The sequence below is a fragment of the Malaya genurostris genome, chromosome 2, assembly GCF_030247185.1.
Source record: "Malaya genurostris strain Urasoe2022 chromosome 2, Malgen_1.1, whole genome shotgun sequence".
NCBI lineage: Eukaryota > Metazoa > Arthropoda > Insecta > Diptera > Culicidae > Malaya > Malaya genurostris.
The window spans coordinates 57,306,659-57,327,701 of NC_080571.1; the positions used below are offsets into that span (position 1 = coordinate 57,306,659).

Below are 21,043 nucleotides of genomic sequence, written 5' to 3' on the forward strand. Positions count from 1 at the left end.
ATGTTTCTTCGAAAATAATATGAGAGCTTCAAATTATATTTGTAGCGCACCTCGGAGCCGTCGTTTGAGTTTGCTGAATAGCCAGAAGTCACACGGAGTTAAATCAGGCGAATACGGCGGTTGCACTGCACAACCGTTCAAATTGAAGGAATTAACTGCATCCCCATCCTCATTCAATTATTTGTTTATATTATCTATCTATTTGATGAAAGCATGTCAGGTGTCACCGAATATAAAATAATGAGCAATTTTATTCACACCACAAATGCACAAATTCACCCTAAGCTGCTGAGCATTGGCGTGGTGCTCTGATCTTGAGCACTTGGCCTTCTGCACCGGAATCACTCAACTAACTCAGTTCTGAGATTTGTTGTTCTGTTATGTTTCGCTCTGTGAGAACCTGTATGCACACCTTCACGAGAAACTTCACTGGTTTATGCTTATGGCAGTTCAAAATTAATTGCTGTTTTAGTTGCAACGTCGAAGCGGTTTTATTGATGAAGTTATTGACAGATTTTCTCGACGTGCAGAGCACCTTTGTCTGTCTTTTATTTTATCGATGAGACGAAATAAGTTTTATAAACAAATCCCATCCAAAAGTGTATCGTTATTTCACTGTATTGAAAAACCTGTCTTAATCCACCTAGTGGTGTAATGATGCCTTTCTGATATTACTCATAACATCATATATAATACTGTGATATTTGCAATTGTTCATTGAATAGAAATAGGAAAGTTTGTTCGGACCTAATCCAACAAACTCTACAAATCCTGTTAACCTGTAGTTCCGGAACCGGAAGTAGTATCCACAACAAATTTAGGAATTTCGTATGAAACTGTTGAAGGAAAGCGAGTGAGATCCTTTTAGCAGTTTTTAAGCACCATTTCCAATGCTTCCGGAACCGGATTCAAATGACCGGAATAACCGAAGTTGGTTTATTTGCCAGCAACAAATATAACCTACAGATTGGAACAGTTTTAAACACAGTTAAACCTAGACTTACTATCTCATGCTCTATTTCGATTAAAACAATTAGACGAAGTCTAACAAACAAAGCGAACCTGCGTTTCTGTTACTTCTGCATATGTAAATCAAGCTTAACAGCATGAATCAGCAGCATAAAACATGTAGGAGTATTATTATTATTATTATTTTTGACAGCACTACCCAACTGGAACGGTATTACTGCACTACCGGCTGTGACAATTGGATATTTAAAAAAAAAATGAATTTAATGACATTAGTTTTTTCTTTCGGTCGCGCTTATCATAGAATAGATAAAATTTTTATCAACCGCAGCAGCGTCTTTTACCAATATCACACACCAGTAGCAGACATCCGTAACCGTTTCGATTTCTTAATACTTGTACGAAATAGAACAAAGCACGCATCGTTCGTTTAGTGTTTTCTTCTTCTTTCGGTGTTGTACATATTGTCAATCTATATGGTGATTTGAAAACTTTGACACTCATCGCCCTGTAACTGCGAAACCGGAAGTCGGATCCGAATGAAATTTCACAGTAGCTTTAAAGATAATATGAGCTTTATTTCAAATCAAGATTTGTGAAAACCGATTCAAGCATCGCAGAGAAATCGAAGTGAATTCTGTTTTTGAAGATTTTCGTCACCACTTTCGCTGCTTCCGGAACAGGAAAAGGGGAGACCTGTAGTGCCGAATTAAGTTTTTATGCCCACAAATCAACAAGCTCTGCAAACTAGAAGAATTTATCAGACAGTTTTATGGGATTTGTACCTGTTTTTGACCATCGTTCGTGGAAAAATACTAATGAAAATGGTAATTTTCCACTTATCGCGCTTTAGTTCCGGAACCGGCAGTCGGATCCGGATAAAATGTTCTAGAAATAAGACCTTTAATTTAAATATTAGTTTATGAAAATAGTTTGGTTGAGCCGTTTTAAGGAGTGTATCGGAAATAAGCTATCCACATACATTTGTGTTGTACGCATGTATTTGTGATGGTTTGTTATGCTCAGATCACAGCATGCTGTGCGCTTGGCTGTCAGCTTTCGTTTGTTTGCTTGTTTGTGAGGTTAAAATCCTGCGTTTTCAAAATGTCACGTATTGAAAAGGAAGTGAAAATTGAGGTTCTGGACACATGGCTAAGTGAGAAGGGTATTACTATGCGAAAATTGGCGAAGCGGTTTAGAATTCATCATGCCAATGTTAAAACCATCATTAATAAGTTTGGGGAACACTATTCTTTGGGTGAGCTACCAGGAAGAGGCAGAAAACCCCGGTTCTTCCAACCCGAAACTGGACCAAAAAGTTGTATCTCTAACCATGAAGAACAAATCAATGTCAATACGTGATTTGGGCAAAAAAGCAGGAAGGAGTGTCGGAATGATCCAGCGTATCAAGAGGCGAAATCACCTGAAGACCTACAAGAAGCAGAAAATCTCGAAACAAAGTGTAGAACAGAAGAAGCGAGCAGCAACAAGGACCCGGAAATTGTATTCACGTCTTTTGCAGTGTCCGGATGCATGCGATGAGACTTATGTAAAGGAGGACTCAAAAACCCTTCCAGGTCCACAATACTTTACTGTCGTCGTTGGGGACGATGTAAGCGATGCGGACAGATCGATTCAAGTGGAGAAATTCGGTCGAAAGGTACGGGTATAGAAAGCAATATGTTCCTGTGGTTTGAAGTCAACCATTTTGTACACTACCGAAATCTATCGATCTGAGAGTCTCCAGAAGAGATTGCTGCCTTTATATAAGAAGCATAGTACACCTCCACTGTTTTGGCCGGATTTAGCGTCGGCTCACTATGCCAAAACCACTCTCAATTGGCTTACGGAAAAGGGTATCAGCTTCGACCCATCGAACGTTACTGGGCAATCGTGAAGAGGGTTTTCAAGAAGACTGGTATGGCAGCTGGGAACATGCAGGAATTCAACAAAATTTGGGCCCAAGCGTCCAAAAAATGCGATGCAACACTCGTCCGGAACTTGATGAAGAGCGTTCGATCAAAAGTTCGAAAATTCGTGAAGAAATAACTTAAATTTCATCCGTGTTCTCAACCCTCTTTGAACAACTTGTACCAATCAAAAACAACTGCCCGCGACATACAATTATCACCCAAGGCCTTTTGTTACATTCTGAACGTTTTGGCACCAGAAATTAGATTCCGCAGTCAAAATTTTATGGAATTGAATAAATTCACTCATTGTAAAAATCGCCGATTGCAGTTTTAATACTTCAGATAGACAGACGACAGACTGAACACTAATGAATATTTTGAATGCAGATGTCGACTAAGAACTTTAAGTGCAAATGCCGAACTTTGGGTTTGTAGTACAAATATCGTTTTGAAGCATTTTCAGTGCAAGAGTTGGACAAAAAAAAACGAATAATGAGCACCGATAACCCCAAAAAAGACACTATAAGTCTTCTTTTTTTTTAAAGTTTTATGGCGTTTCCACTGAGAAATCCAAGTTCGAAAAACGAAAATTGTATTATTATTTTGATGGTGATGGTTCCAGAACTTTTCCAATTTCAAGAACTATCAATGCTTGAGAAAGAAACTACTATGAATGTAAGTGACCAGTCGCAGTGAATATACAGCTTCAAGAATATTAGAAACTTCAATCAATCTTAATTGTGCAGAAAAACAAGAAATTCAGTGCGCCATATGGAAACTATTAGAAATGAGCAAGATTAATCTCGAATCCGCATGCCTTTAACGTGACTAATTAATTGTAAATGCCAGGCTTGGGTTCCGGAAAGCCTTCATCTCCTCATGAACGCACTGGACAACAAAACGAAGGACGAAGTCTACTATTAAATTAAACGGTCATAAATTGATCCGGCATGTGATTTCGCGTTTACATATGAAGGATGCGGTATTTAATTGAATTCGAAGTGTCTCATTTAGCCGATGTTTGAAATTCGACTGTCCAATGCTATCCAATGCGAATGTTCGACCTGAAGAAGCTTTCGCACGATCAAACACCAGTCAATCGTTTTTCTTCCCGATGCACGAGAAGTCGAAGCCTTTCTCGTCCGGAACAAAAAAGATAACGAAAATGAACCCACCACCCAGCAGCCGTGCTACCGAAGAAATTGTGTCAAGTTCATCGTAAGCCTCTCGCGACTTGTTCATGACTCCATGACTATGTATTGTTAGTCCGGCTATAGGCAACGACCGATGAAAGGCACCCAACACAAAAAAAGGGATGGCAATTCTGCTGGCGAAGAAATGGAACAAAAAAAAACCAAGGCAAGACACGATGTGGATTATAACGGAAGTTTCAATTCCAACTCGCACACAGTTTCACAGACACACAGGCAATTCCCAAATGAATCCCCGTCGCGGAAAACAAGGGCAATCACCAGAATACGTCTATCAGGCCGCGGGTGCCCTCATACACACACACACACAGACACCAACATCGCGATGCGCGCAGAGTTTGGGGTCGGGTTCGGATGATTTATTACTATTCAAATTACGGTCAAGTTCGGTCCAATGGTGGCAATACCATGTAACCGAGTCTTCGCGCTTTGATCCGGCACCAATCAGTGCGAAGGGAAAGCGTAGCTGGGATTTGTTTGTTTTTTTTTTCTTCTGTGGAATGTGGCTTGACTGGCTGCAGGAACTGACCAGGGCTGGGCGATCAGTACCCGCTGAGTCGTTCCCGGGTTGGCGAATTTGTCCCGAAGACCCACACGGTGACGGTGATTTTGTCGTGGGGAACTGACCGCGAGTCGAGTCAATTGTTATGTTTTTGGCTTTTTTGCTGTTGGTTTGGTTGTTTCGGGTTTTCCAAAAGGTGGACTGCAATTTAAGTGATCGGGAAAAAATCGAGACTTTCTAAAGAAAAAAAAAATTAAGTTGAGGATCTTTCGAAATCAAATTTGATGATGGACGGCGACGAAACTAGCTTTCTACAATGATTGTTCGCTAAGATTTAATTTTTTTTACGTTTCGTCTTCTACTCGTCAATGCACAGCAGTTCAAATTGAGCTACTCATGTGACTTAGCATTACCGATAACTACGAGTCGAGTTACGGGCCAATTACGGATACGGGAAAACTAAATCGGAACTCATAACTGACCGGAGTTCACTTTTAACGCTTCACCGACCGTAACTGGAAATGCATCGGATCATCTTGCAGGAAGAAAAGTTACACACAGTTATCTACGGACGAGCTACGGAGCATGACATTCCCTTCCTCATGGCTGACTTGCAACGGTCATGGCTGAATCGCTCTCACACACGTGTGTTGACATACTTGGTGCTAACTGATTTCCTGAAACTTGTGGTTGTTGTTGTTGTGAGCACTGCGGTCGTGGGGCGGTTCCAAATCAAATATATCAGACTTGATTCATGATAAAAAAAAGTGTGAATTGATGACGCAGTCTTTTTTTTTGTTTGGTTGAAAACCGTGAATCAACCTTTATGGTAAATCTGATTAGTAAATGAGGGTGCAATGTCCAGCAATTTATCAATCCATTGAAAGAGCACAACATGACAAACTAGTACACAATGCTGCTAGGACGGAAGTTCCTATTCCTATTTCGAACAACCAACCATTTCTACAACTGTAAAAAATGGGTTGAATTCCCCTGCACACTCAATTCCAATTCCAATTCGCACGGCGCATATGGATCAATTAGCATCTGGCCGTAATGGGTGTTGTTCTCTTTCTTTTTTTTTTCTTCTTTGAGATAATTGCGAACTTCCGATTGACGAGGTTGAAATTCCGGAAACCCTCATTGGGGTGCAGAACCTCGATCGCACAGACACTGGATGATTCAACACTAACTGACAGCACTTCGGAAATGTTGGTGAATGTGAAACTATGCGAAGGAGGAAACAACGAAGAGAGAGAGAGAGAGAGAGAGAGAGAGAGCGCGAGAATGAGACCAAGAATAAACTACTGCGAATATGAAAAACGATTAGCACGGTTCAATTTATTACGATCGGTACCAAGAATGGGCGTATGACTAATACGGAGCTCGATGTTATTTCGAGTTAGTCGGCATCGAATGACAAACAAGTCAATTCAATTCTAAGCCATTGGGCAAACCAAAACGAGACCAGTTTGACAGCAGCGCAGTGCCTCGCACTGGACAAAATTCCGAAACTGTCGATAACGCTTATCAGTACTTTTCTTCAATTTATCTGGATTTCCGTGATTGATAGGTGCAGAGAACTAAATTTGATGGACGGTTCGTAGAAAATGTCGGTGCACAAAGTTATCGCAGTCGCTTCGATCTTCGTTTTTTGTGTGAGGAATAAAATCAAGGCATGACGGCGCTCAGATGCGGATTTTCTGATTTCGATTCTCGGATTTGTATTTCCAGACTCGAAGTGATGGATGTAGTGCAGGCCAGACACGTTCCTACTGAGAACCATATTCGGAAACATGGGATGATCGATTGAAAAAATGTGATCTAAAATTAGTCTATCGAATTCTTTCGAAAAGTTCCCATTAAATATAAAAGTCTTTCGCAGACATTCGTTCTGAACCCCAGTTCAAACGCCTTCCATTTTGATTGTACTCATCATTCATCTTCACGTTGATGTTATTTGAGGCATTCTTCATGACAACAACGACTTAGACCTTCTAGAGCCGGACTACGCAAACGCTTGATACAATAAATAGTTTTTAGTTGGTGCGTTTAAATCGAACATGGAAGGTAAAATCGTAGAAATTCACGGACTCCAATGTGATCAGTTTTTTGAGACCGATTCACTGGCCCGGAAAAGAACCGATTAAGGGTGGTATTCAATAACACACTCGAAAAAAATATCAATTTTCTTTGCTTTATTGTTTATAAACAACAAAATAAGACAAAGAAAATCCGTTTTAAAATATCTGTAAGGTTGAGGATTGCAAACACTACTATAAAGACTGTTCCAGAAAGTATGGGCGCACTTTGATTTCGCTGTAAATAATTCACAAGTATGAGATATTCAAATTTTATTCGATATACTGATAACATTAGACTACAACAACAGAATATTATTCTCAACATTTGCTACTTAGCCATTATAGACTAGCTGACGCACCTTCTTGCGAACGTTCCTCATTAAATTCCGTACAGACTTCTTGGCGACAAGTTTTGACACTTTTTCCAATCTTTTGTCGTGAATACGACTTACTTTACTATGGGGTGCCATTTCAAAATTTATCCTCTGATAGAGTGATAAGTTTTTGATCGTGAATATCTCTTGTTGTATCCAACGAATCAACAAAATTTTTGCTACACCCCATCGAAAATATGATTACAATTTTATGATAAAATTTTCAGTTGTGTGACATAATCTCAAATAATTCAAAATTAAACTTTTCTGAAATGTTTGGTATAAACGAGTATCAAAGGGGATAATCCATAAGGCGCGTTTGCCTTGCTAGTATTTTTAAAGCTCATAGCTCAGTGATCTGTGAAAGGATTTATATAATCTAACTACCAATAGAATCGAAATTTTTCAACCTCAACGTGTATAGCAAAAGCATTGAAGTATTTCAATAGTACACTATTGAAAAACCTGTCTCATTTGACCCATGTCGACACCAGCCAATCAGAACGCGTTCTGAGGAAGAGAACAAAATATCTGCTGCTGTACAACAAATAGATCGAGAAAAATGTTTCGAAAAGTGTTGAATATCGTAGTCAGTTCCTCAATTTGGTCCTTCTGAATGCTAGAAACGAATCCCTACAGCATATTAATAGTTTCTTTCAATAAATTATGCAAATCCGAAATGAAATAATCGACATTACAATTCTTTATGCGATTATTTTCATAGCCGTTAGGACCGCCCATTAGTGAAAAGCTACAAACGAAATCAGGTAAAAACAAGCCTCTCAACAAAAATTGAATCAGTTTGGATTCTATTGCCACTGCGAGCAGATGTATTTTGTGTCGTTTGCAAAGCTAGTTTCGCTTCCGACAAGAGCGATTACGTCACAGCTGTCAGTCATTTGCATTGGTGAAAAAGCAACGGCGGAGAGCATTACACAAAATCATCCGTTCTAATGGCTCTAAAAGTTTTCTACAGAACTATTAGGATTTCTTGCTCGCAAATCGATGGGAAATATCCTCAGTTTAGTGCAAATCTAGAACTGTTTGATTTGATTTTTGCATTTTTCGCTGTGTGAAATTCACAGTTATCTAGATCAAGTGAAGCCTTATTTGTTTTTGCGAAAAATGTGGAAAAGGGGAATGCTTGCATAATTCATACAAATGATCAACTAATTGATATTCGGAAGTGTTTAGGAACATGTCAGTTGTTTTCGTGTTCATGACATCCAGTTATGTCTCTGACATTACCCACCCGCCTTTTTTCGAACTGTTGAATGGTTTCGGCTGCCGAGACATGTTTCCTAGGATGTACCTTCGTTAATGCCCAAAATTACTCAATTGGTCGAAGTTGTGGGCAATTTGGTGGATTCATGTCTTTTGGGACGAAAGTGACATTTTTGGTAGTATACCATTCTACCGTTGATTTCGAGTAGTAGCAAGAAGCAAGATCTGGCCAGAAGACAACAGGATCCTTGTGGCTTCGAATCATGGATAGAAGTCGTTTTTGTAAACATTCCTTGATGTATATTTCGCTGTTCATTGGAGCAGTGGTGATGAAATGTTTCGAAATCTTACCGCAGCTACAAATTGCTTGCCAGACCATAGGCCATAGCTTACCAAATTTTTCGACTTCAATCGATGTTTCGGACTGGTTTAACACTTGCCCTTCTCGCACCGTATAATACATATTGTGGTCCCGGCAAGGATTTGTAATCGAGTTTCAAGTAGGTTTCGTCGTCCATGATTATGCAGTTTAAATATCCAGCAAGAATCGTATTGTACAGCTTTCGAACCTTCGGCCTGATCGATGCTTCTTGTTTCGGACTACGTTTTGGTTGTTTCTGCTTCTTATAGGTTCGAAGATTCAAACGTTCTTTAGCACGAAGAACATTTGACTTCGAAGTGCCCACTTTTTTGCCACATCCCGAACTGAGACCTCCTTCTTTTGCTCGAACGCCTTCAGTATACGTTTATCCAACTGAGGGTTAGCAGGACCTTTTTTTCGACCCGTTTTCGGTTTATCCTCATAGGTGTTATCCTCACCGAACATCCTGATTGCATTTCGCATAGCTTTGTCACTTACTCCTTCCATTTTTGCTATCTTTCTCAGTCACAGTCCGCGTTCTGTGCACCATTTGTATACGATTTTTCGACGCTGTTTTGCTGAAAGTCCACGCATTTCGAAACAAACTAATGAAAATGAATAAACAACTGCACAAGTGGTTAGAGAAGAGTGTAAACAACAGGACGCAGCCATAAAAATTGACAGATTCTGAACCATTGCGAAATGGCAGCGGTTTTTGGTGGCGTCCATACTTTCTGGGACAGTCTTTAGGCGATACTTGTGCTCTTTATGATGTTTTTAGCTGAATAATTATTATAATTTGGCTGCCGGTGATTGACTTCTGGACAAATGAATCGCAACCCAATTTTGCCGAAGGTACATGCACTGGAATGCATTTTGCCGAATCACTTTGAATGCAATTTGTTATGTTTTAGGAGTAGCAAGTTGCCAAATTTTAGGAAATTCAAATTTATAAGGATTATAAATTTTTTATCGATTTTGTTATTTTAAAAAATCGTGAGAAATTTTGAACCATTCCGCAAATTAGGACAATTGAAACAAGTATTGATGTAAAACGTTTACTTATAAATTATTTAATAGGGGAGACCGGGGCTTAGTCGGGCACTTTTAGGAAAATAGAAAAAAGCATCCATTTTATTAATTTGTGATGTGGAAAAACATGCATAAGTTTTTGTACCAAGTCATGATGATGTGCCCAACCCAAAATACATTATTTAGGAACCGTGGGGCCAAACTGTCGTATGTTCGAGCCTTCACCTGGAAGGATTCTTAATGTCAGTAGGATCCGTAGTACTAGCCATGCTATGATTCTGTACGCTATGAATCGGCTGCGAAGTCGGTTGAAACAGAAAGGCCAAATTCTACGAAAGGAATGTAATGCCAAGACTTTGTTTTGGGGCCAAACTGGACTCCCTCTAGGGGTAAACGACTATAAAGTTTTATACAAAAATTAAGAACGAGTGCAGTAGGGCGCAAAATCTTAAGACAACTTAATGAACACAAAAGAAATGAAATCGTGCTGGAATGAATTGTCTGTTGGTTTCAGCCTAGCGTGAGACATAATCCTGTTCGCTGGAAATATAGGTATTGTCTCGAAACATCACGCCCTGCAATATCAAATAATTCAAATTTGCTCCGGGCAGACAATTTATTTTCGAGATAAAATAATAATTTTATTTTCCATGTAATCGAAAGCACTAGATTCAACACGAAATGAACATTTTAAAGCACTAACCAGACCGTCATTACAATGCACAGACATCAAATATACCAAAAAAATGGAAAATAAAAAAAAATCGGTAAAAAACAGTAAACTTTTGACACGAAGACGATTGACGCCAAATTGAACGCCTGTCTGTCACATGAAGTGCGTTTACAAAGTCAATCCATACATCGAAATAATTAGAAAAATCGAAAGATAAAACTAAACTGCCCGGTTTAACCCCGTATGCGGTCTAGCCCCGGTCTCCCCTAAGCGCAATGTCTTAATTGACATCCTGAAGGAAACGAACGGGCTATTTTATTGGCCGAAGACCGATTTTTGTTGTTCAGTGATCGGGTAGAAGCCAATTTTGTGCTAAAGGCACAGCCGTTTATACTACACGGATCATGAAATCATAAACCATGTCTTTTCATGAAATTTAATGAGCAAAATGATTTACATCATGAAAAATTTCATGAAAGATGTGTTATTGTTCATGATATCAATCATTCTGCTTTTGAAATCATGACAATCATGACTGCAATGGATTTTTATCCGTGTATTCTCTACGTTTCGTCTTCGACTCGTCAGTGCAGAGCAGTTCAAATTGAACTAAGTAATTCAATTTAACCTGCTCTGCGCTGACGAGTTGAGAACGAAACGTTAAAAATAGTACCTATAATTGTAAACACAATAGATCATTCGTGGATAAATACTAAAATAAAACCCTTGTTTTCGTTTCCCAAATGTTGATCTATATTACCTTCATCCGAGATTCTTGTTTTAGAAAAGTGAGCGTATTTCTCCAAGGGTTCTTCACCTGACAAACTCGATACTACTTCAAATTTGTCGAATAGAGATACGTAAAAATGATGCTGGGAGTTTTGTTTCTTAACAAAGAGACTATCGCGTGACATACGTTGTTATTCTATAATCATTACTTTCTGGTTGCAAGATAAATTTTTCAAAACATCTCCTCCACTATAAATCAACAAGCCGTTTGATCAATTTATATTGTAATTCCTATTTTTTTATTTGATATTTATCAGGTGTACAACTTTGTTTCCGCCGTTTTCCGATAGGTGGCTGTACCGGCTGAGGCTGGTCAAAATACATAGATGATAATGCCTTCAAAGTGAGTGTGTACCGTGCCTAACGAATTGTCATCGCCGTTTCAGTGACAGTTGTTCTTGTTTTCGTATTATTCACGCTCGAAAATGTCTGTTTATGTGCCTAATTCTCACCATTTGCGGGAAGTTTTACTTTTCTGTTACAATTCGAAAAAAAATGCAGCTGAAGCGCATCGAATGCTCTTAGAAACTTACGGTGACGCTGCTCTGAGTAAAAGAACGTGTCGGGAGTGGTTTCAACGTTTTAAAAATGGTGATTCCGATATCGAAGACAAACACGGTGGTGGAAGAGAAAAAAAACCTTCAAAGATGAAGGTTTGATTTACTACGAGCTCTTAAAACCGGGAGAAACAATCACAGGAGATCGCTACCGAACGCAACTGATGCGCCTTAGTCGCGCGCTAAAAGAAAAGCGGCCACAATATCAAGAGCGACATGACAAAGTCATCCTCCAACACGACAATGCTCGGCCTCACGTCGCAAAAGTGGTCAAAAAGTACCTGGAAACGCTGGGATTCCCCAGATGTCGCCCCTTCTGACTCCTTTTTTCGAGCCGGGATCCGAAAATTGTCGGAAAGATGGGAGAAAGTTGTCGCTAGCGACGGACAATACTTTGAATAATACATCTCTAAGCACTTTTTCGCAATAAAGCTTTCAATTTTGAAAAAAAACGGCGGAAGCAAAGTTGTACACCTGATAACAAAAATTTATAATGCAAAACTTTGTAACTAGTGCGTATAAAAGTACTGAAAATAAATATTTCACAATCAAATCATGTTTTTGTAGTTTTATTTCATTCTATTTCTCTTTTAAAAGTATTTTACAAAAAAATTTCAATAACCCACTAAGTAAGGCTCTGAAAAAACTTAGGCTTCAATCTTAAGGTCATTCGTCTTGAAAAAGCTTGTATTTCATGTGACATACTTTTTAATACAAATTTCGCTCATCTATAAAAATGGTCCAAACTTGCATCCCATCACAGTAAGCGATGGTACTGGAAACCCCCATTTTTGTAAATATTTAAGCTAAATACGCTTATCACGAAAGTACACAACGACGGCAAGATAAATGTCGACTCGAACAGAAATTTTCAAAGATAAAGTAAGCTAAAAATGACTCACCTTGGGCAGTTCTCGGGGTCTCGGCCGCAGTATAATCCCATCGTTTTCGATGTAATCCGGTACATCCTTTCGGTCGCTGAAGTTGAATACCATTGTGTTGGTTTCAATGGGCGGCGGTGGTGCCTTAACTTTTTTCTTAACCGGAACCACCAGTGGATTACCAGCACCACCGGGGCTATTGTTGTTGCTGTTGTTGCTGCTGCTGATGTTGTTATTGTTGACGGGACTAGCGATCGTCGCAGTCGCCGTCGCAGCCCCCGCCGTTACCGGGGAGCCCCATTTGGCCATGAAGAAATCTCCACCAGTGGGACCGGTAGCCGTCGCCGCCGAGCCGACGCCTGCGCCGACCTCACCACTAGTAGCACTGCTGTTATTGTTGTTCGCTTTCGAAACTACCACATTTGCACCAGTAGCACTGATCGACTCTTCACTCGATTTCTCCAGATTGATTTGATTTTTCTCGATTTCGCGAGCGGTTAGATGCACCGTTTTCACGTCACTTGAAACACTGCTATTAGCACTCACTGCTGCTGCTGCTGCTGTTGCTGCTGTCGGAACAGCAGCGACGGCGACGGCGGCGGCGTTATCCGAATCGCCGTTTGCGTTACCGTTGCCGCCGACGTTGGCATTTATCACTACTTTGCTTCCGTTGCTATTAACACTAGTATTGGCATTGCTACTATTAAGATTATTTATATTATTATGATTGGCTGTACCACTACCGATGCTGTTAATGGTGGCCGCCGTTGGTTTGTGGCCATTGGCCGCGAGACTTTCGCGTGACAGTGGCACAGGCGGCTTCTGGGTGACAACGGCGGCTGACGGCGGTCCTGTTGGCACTGTGATGGGCGATGACGACGTCGAGGAAGAATTTGACGATAGATGATGATGTTGTTGGTGATGATGTTGATGCTGGTGATCATCTACATTCAGCCTCTTGCTGGCGATCAATTTCGCACCACCACCAGCTGCAGTCGTTGAGTTACTGCCGTTGCTACTGTTGCTGTTGCTGCCGCTGGTGAGAGAGGGGAGATGCGATTTGTTCTGCGACTGACCGTTGAATCGGAATTGCGTCGTAACGCCGGCTTTGGAAATGTTCTCCATCGTGGAACGGGAAACCTTCTTTATTTGGTTCGGTTCGTCGTCCGGTTCGAGGTCATCCGACTGGCTGTCGCTACCGTGATCACTGTTTATCGAATACTCACGCTGTAGATCCTCCGGGTCGTCCGGATCTTCCTCATCGCTTGTAGCGTACTGAAGAATGTTACGCGGCGGGACCTGGGGCGGTGCTCCTGCTGCTACGTTTGAAACGGCGGTATCTGACGGCGTTGGCGAGCGGGTGCTGGTCGGGGTTGAGGTCGCGATGTTTAGATTGTTCAGTTTGCTCGTAAGTGCCTGAATCGATGGTGAGTCGACGAATGTGTGAGCAGTACTGGTTGTGTTATTTTGCATATTTCCCGAGACAGCACCGCAGCTGGCAGCTGAGAAGCGAGGACTCTCCGGTCGGTTTGTCGCGTTTGTCGTTGTCGTTGTCGCCGCACCGATTTTATTATTGTGTTGAACAGCGTTAGGCGATAAGACGGGTGAGTCATACTTAAGACGGTAAGCTGCTGTCGGTTCTACTCGCACTGATAGCGGTGTGGTTGTATTGTTGTTTGGGTTCGAACCGGCCGCGAACGGAGGCGTCTGTACGGGCGACGTAGCCGAGTTCTTTAGATTGTTTGTGGTTTCTAGATTGTAGCGAATTGCATTGATGTCCAACTTCGGCAGATTTGGTTTCTCCTTCAAACCGTTGGCAGTGTTGCCGGTGTTTCCATTCGACTTGGGACTAGTGTTTCGTGGTATGATATTTGGCTTTTTCGGACTAAGTGGCGGCTTCGGATGGGTGATTGGTGGTTTCTCGTGGGAAATAATCGATTTATAGCTGGCCACTTTGGCAGCAACTTCACCGGCAGCTCCGTTAGTCCTGGCAACGGGTCGACCTCTTCGGTTGGCGTTCGCTTCGAAAATTTTCATGGTCTGCCGCACCACGTCTGGCGGGGGACGTTCATCCGCATCGATGAATGAGGTCAACCGCTTCGGTTTCGGGTCACCTTTCTCTCGGCCGTTGATGATCTTTTCCTCGATCGTAACACAGTCCACTATCAGGTCAGCCTTGTTCATCGCCGCCAGTTGACAGTTGTTGATGTTGTTACCGTTACCGTTGGCGGTGGGTGTCCCGTTGGTGCAAATCTCATCCAGTATGATCACATTGCTGTCGTTGCAACTGTACAGATTCTCCTTCTGTATATCGCGCTCCCAGGCCTTGTGATCGTAGCGCACCAGCGCCTCAACTGATCGGGCACGTTTTAACGAATCCGCACCACGCTGTTTGTTATAACGATTGTACTCGTTCTTCTTCTCCGTCTGTCGGCCACTTCGCGTATAACTGTTCTGCACGCGCGTCGAAATGTACTCGTCGGGAGTTTTTGCTTTCTGCTGCAGGTTCATCTGGTTTTGCTGCTGTTCGCGACCAAATTTTCCCTGCTGGTAATATTTATCCTGCGATTGATCCTTCCCATCAATCGAATGCTCCCGTTCGCTCAAATCTTCACTTTCCTCGTCGAGCAAATTATTCAGACTGGTCGCGCGGCGCATGCTATTCAGTGAGGGTCGCTGCTTGTTGGCCGATTGCCTCAGTGCAAGACTCAAATACCGGCAGCGTAACTTCGACACTATTCCTGGTCCATATTTTAACTCTTCTGAAGTGTCCACGTCTACCACCGTGGCACCGGTGGTTTCGACAGCCCCGGCACCAACGAATCGATTCTTCTCGTAAATAATCTCTTCAGCACTAGCTGCAACCATTTTGGTGCTACCGCTGTTGGGGCTAACAGAAGAAGAAGCACTTGAAGTGTTTTTCTTTAATTTCCAACCGATCTCACTACTGCTATAACTGTTGGTTTCCCCCGGGGCTGCTGGTCGCGTTAGCTCACAGTCAACACTACTAGCACTAGCACTAATACCACCGACCACGGCATACTTTCCCGCTGGACCACTGTTTGCTGGAGCACCGCCGCCACCTCCTTTGGGCGAACCACTCAACAACGCACTGCTGGGAAGATAGTTTGATCGACTGTTGGCACTATTGCTGGCGCTGGTGCTCTCCGTACCGTCATTGGAATGTGACTGAGTGTGCAACGGTTGTTTCTCTGCTGACGTTCCACCGACAAGCAGCACTTCGGTTGTACCTCGAGTGGCACCGATCGGTGTTGTGTTGGTGGTACCGCCGAATGACTTCACCAACACTTGCGGCTGTTCATTCACTAGTGACGAATGCGAATGACCTACGAACACCGGGGCACCAAACAGCGTCGGCGAGGTGACGGTGGCTGTAGGTGAAGCAGGTGAATCACTATTATTACTACTGAGCTCTATGGAAGGAGTAGGACTAGCAGGGGACTCGACTGTCGATGCTGGTGGTGTTGATGTACATTCTGCAATTGACGGTGCCTCTACCGATGGATCTGTGCATGGTTTTTATATTTTTTTTGTGTGTGATAATGTTGGGGTGTGCGCATTTGGATTCGATGGTGCAATTCAGAAAAAAAGGGAAACAGAGAACACTTAGTTAGTAGTAATCACAAAAGCTGAAACCCAATTGCCCGTAGCCCAAAAGTAAAAATAAAATAAAACATTTTTTTTTCGATGAAACGAATCGGATAACAGCTACCTACAACCCTGACCAACCAACTGAGGTTGCCGCGGTTCACTTCAGTCGTCTATACACGGCGGAACATGGCACTCAACCGGCCGACAACGGTTCATTCAGTGTGATTCACTCTGGTCGAACGATAAGAGAGGATCGTGCATGCTCGGACTGGGAGGATCGAATCGGACTGTGGGACATGGTGGTGAAAACCGGATACCAAAAGAGAGCCGGCAATGAAAATAATGAAGAAATTTGCAGCCGTGGGAGAGTGCGAGCTGATCGTACACAGAGAGCGACGAAAGATAGAAAAAAACACGAAGCTGTCGCTCTTGAAATCACTTTCCGTGAATTGATTATGAGGGATTGTGGAGTAGTCCGAAATCACTCGCGTGTGATCACAGAGTCTGCTGCTAGCGGAATCGCATGGGGATCCGAGAGAGGTTTGCGCGCGCGCGCCTCTCGCCAGTCTCTTTTATTGAGCTAAAGTGTTCCCAGATGATTCATTTTTATTTTCAAGTATGTACATATTTTATTGCTACAATTTGTACAGGCTTATTCGTGTTTCCGAGTTACAGCAAATTATTTGATTGATTTCCAATTCTTTCACTGCAGATTAGGGTGGCTAAATATTGGTGGCTTTGTCAAGTAACTTGAGGAGTTCAATTTTCAAGTTTACTAAGAGTAGATTTCTATTATAAGGGTGTACATGATACTAAGAATTCAATGGTATTTTTTAATATAGTACCAGGAATCTGTTTACTGCAAATAATTTTTTTTAAGCTTATAACTTCTGACTAAGTGCACATTTTGCGGACATATATACAGTAATGGAAAGCTAAAGTCCCTAGCTAACAGCTGAATAAGAAACTAAGTTGATTCAATTGATTGATAAAACTTTATTATGAATTTAGTAAAGTGATAAATTTTGACCAATTCAAAAGAGGTGTTCGGTTGCCGGCACCCCAAGAAATTGCGCTAAAAATAGAAAAATATAAGTGAAAACTGCAATTATTCAAAGAAAAACGTAAATCATACACCTATCAGTGAGATGATACCTTTTTTCATCAATCCGCATGTGTTTTTTGCATGGATATTCTTCGGTGTTTTAGTTCTCATGGCATTATTTTAATTATCGTCGTTTTAAACGGCAAATTGAGATTTTAATCACTCATTACCCTGTAATGTCGAAACTGCAAATCGTATCGAATTTCAATCTTAACGTGTGACAATCGATTGAACATTCCATGAGATGTCGAAGTAAGTTCCACTTTAGAATTTTTCGTCATTATTTATGGTACTTCCAGAGCCGGTATTCAGGGACTAGCATAACCCAAAATGATTCGTATGACCATGAATGAATACGCCAAACAATTTACATCTTCTATATCTGTATGAATTTCAAAAACTCATCATCCTGTAATTCCAGAATCTATTTTGTATGGGACTATAAGTCCTTTTCATTCAGTAATAGCCGTTCAACCGAGAAGGTTGTGTATAGAAGCGTACAGTTTAATAACGCTGGTTAGTTTACACGCGTTAAATACGACAACGGTTGAACTACAGGTAGAGACCTGTTGGCAGCAGCCGTTAAAACGTAAAATCGTGCTGCATAAGAGAGCCCTAGTGCTGGGCCAAGCTGGTGAAGGAAACAACAAAGGGCGTTTCCCAAGCTCTACCCAGGCCACAATATACAGCCACAAGTGCTGAGCAGGAGAGTGCAAAGGCACATCGAAGAGGAAGAGTGCAAAGGCACATAGAAGCAGGAGAGTGCAAAGGCACACCGGTGCGAAGGCACTTCGGTGCAGAAGCATATCGGTGCGGAGCACAAGGGAGAAGGAGACAAGACAACTCGGTCTTTCCACTGCCATACAACACGCAGGTATACACCGGTGACCTGCGCTGGTTGCAGCTGGCGAAGACAAAAGTAAATCGGAAATCGAGTGGTGCTGGATGTCAGGTTGCAGTAGCATCACATCCAACAATCAGCATCCAACAAGAACATCTAGAGCAACGAGGATCTACACGGCAGTGCAACGGAGATAGACAACAATTTCAAGGTAGAAGTTTTTTCTTTTCCTTTTGATTGAGAACTGTGTAGTGTTGGTTTCATTTTTTACTTTAAAGTTTGATTAAAAATTTTAATGTGATGGATGAATCCATGAACGTAAATCCTAGCATGAATCTGATACCCCCACGAACGAAAAAATATCAGGAGAGCTCTTCTGGGCCTTGGATAGTCTTTTTTAGACGTATATCAAAGCCATTAAACATTGTACAAATTAATAAAGGTTTGACATCACGATTCTCTTCAATCAAAGAGATCATAAAAGTAAATAACGATAAAATTCGTGTTGTGGTAAATAATTTGAAACACGCGAATGATATTGTCTCTTCGGAACATTTCAATAAAGAGTATAAAGTTTACATACCCTCCAAAGATGTCGAAATTGACGGTGTTGTTACCGAAGCGAGTCTTTCGGTAGATGATTTACTCAAGCATGGTGTTGGTCGTTTCAAGAACTCTATGCTTGAGGGTGTGAAAATACTGGAGTGCAAACAACTGTACTCAGTAGTTTATGAAGAGGGAAAAAAAGTTTATCGCCCATCAGACTCGTTTCGAGTGACATTTGCCGGATCTGCGTTGCCGTCCCATGTCTATGTCGATAAAATTCGCCTCCCTGTTCGGCTTTTTGTTCCAAATGTAATGAATTGTACGAACTGCAAAAAATTCGGACACACAGCTACTTACTGTAGCAATAAACCAAAATGTATTAAGTGTGAAGGACCTCATAAAGATAATGATTGCAACAAGGAAATTGAAAAATGTATTTATTGTGGGGAAAGTCCTCATGAGGATATTTCAGTATGCACTGCATTTAAAGTGCACAAAGACAAAATTAAGCTTTCTTTAAAAGCACGGTCTAAGCGCACATATGCAGAAATGCTTAAAACGGTCATTGATGTCCCCCCTTTGGAAACCGAAAACGGGTTTTCAAATCTAGAGGAAACAGAGGACTCTGACTCTGACGAAAATAGTGAAGGTAATTCGTTTATCACTACCCAAGGGTCAGTTAAGAGAAAGAAGTCTTCTTCCAAATTACCAAAAAAGACACCTAAAGTTTCATCTTCAAAAAAAGATCCCCGTGTTAAACAAAAAAAGTCAAAACCAAAGACTGTGCCTCCTGGTTTGTCAAATTCACAAACCAATCCAGGATCTAGCACAGAAAAAGGTAATAATCCTGTGGGCTCCATTTCACAGCCACCAACAGGATTACTGAAATTTTCGGAAATTGTTGAATGGATTTTCTCAGCATTCAATATATCTGAACCCTTAAAGACCCTCATAATGGCATTCCTTCCAATAGCTAGAAATTTTTTGAAGCAGTTATCAGCTCAATGGCCAATTGTCTCAGGTTTTGTATCTTTTGATGGATAATTTATCACCCGCCGCAAATGATACAATCACTGTCCTGCAGTGGAATTGTCGAAGCATCATGCCAAAACTTGATTCATTTAAAATTTTATTGCATAGTCAAAAATGTGATGTATTTGCTTTATGCGAAACATGGCTTACTTCAAACATAGCTTTAAATTTTAATGATTTTAACATTATACGTCTCGATAGAGACTCTCCGTATGGTGGAGTGCTTTTGGGAATTAAGAAATGCTGTTCCTTTTATAGATTAAACATCCCTTCAACTTCTAGTATAGAAGTTGTTGCTTGCCAAATAAACATTAAAGGCAAAGATATTTGCATAGCTTCGGTTTATATTCCTCCAAAAGCACAAGTTGGACAGCAACAGCTTAATGAAATGGTTGAAGCCCTTCCTGCACCACGATTGATTCTGGGGGATTTAAATTCGCACGGTATTATGTGGGGTTCCGTCTACAATGATAGCAGATCATCTTTAATACAAAACATTTGTGACAATTTTAGCATGACGGTATTAAATATGGGTAGCATGACACGGATCCCAAGACCTCCTGCACTCCCAAGTGCATTAGATCTATCTCTTTGCTCAACATCAATTCGACTAGATTGCACCTGGAAAATATTGCCTGATCTACACGGTAGCGATCATTTACCAATCATCGTCTCAATTAGCTGTAACAAATGTATTGCTAATTCAGCTAGTATTCCATATGATTTGACAAAAAATATCGACTGGATTAAATACCAAAGTAGTATCTCTAGTATTTTAAATTCAATGGAAGAGCTCCCTCCACTTGAAGAATATGACTTCCTCGTCTGTTCGATTCTGGAGGCAGCAGAACAATCCCAAGCTAAACGCTTTCCTGGGCCAACGACTAACAGAAGGCCTTCCAACCCCTGGTGGGACAAAGAGTGCTCAGAGGCTAAACTCGCGAAACAAAATGCTTACAAGACGTTTCTAAAACGGAGGAACTCCACAGAATTTCGAAAAATTCATGGCTTTAGAAACCAAGTACAACAACATACTTCGGGCCAAAAAATTTAGTTATTGGAGACATTTTGTCGAAGGTTTGTCAAGAGAAACCTCAATGAGCACTCTTTGGAATACGGCCAGACGAATGAGGAATCGTAACGTGGGCAATGAGAGTGATGAATACTCGAACCGATGGATATTTGACTTTGCTAGGAAAGTTTGCCCAGATTCTGTTCCTACGCAGAGCATTATACGGGAATCTCCTCCAAATAATGGTTTTATTAATAACCCATTTTCAATGATGGAATTTTCTATAGCACTCTTGTCTTGTAACAATAACGCCCCTGGGTTGGAC

General features: G+C 41.3%; 1 protein-coding gene across 8 annotated transcripts in view; it reads right to left on the reverse strand.

The window, feature by feature from the left end:
* Nucleotides 1-21,043, reverse strand: part of LOC131430197 (probable WRKY transcription factor protein 1) — a 235,564-nt gene that overhangs the window by 171,718 nt on the left and 42,803 nt on the right. For 7 of the 8 annotated variants that reach the window (XM_058594933.1, XM_058594931.1, XM_058594930.1 and 4 more), the window contains exon 3: nt 12,592-16,097. In XM_058594933.1, coding sequence (XP_058450916.1) covers nt 12,592-16,097 — 3,506 coding nt within the window. The remainder of the gene's footprint in view (nt 1-12,591; nt 16,098-21,043) is intronic. The other variant, XM_058594934.1, reaches the window with a different exon arrangement.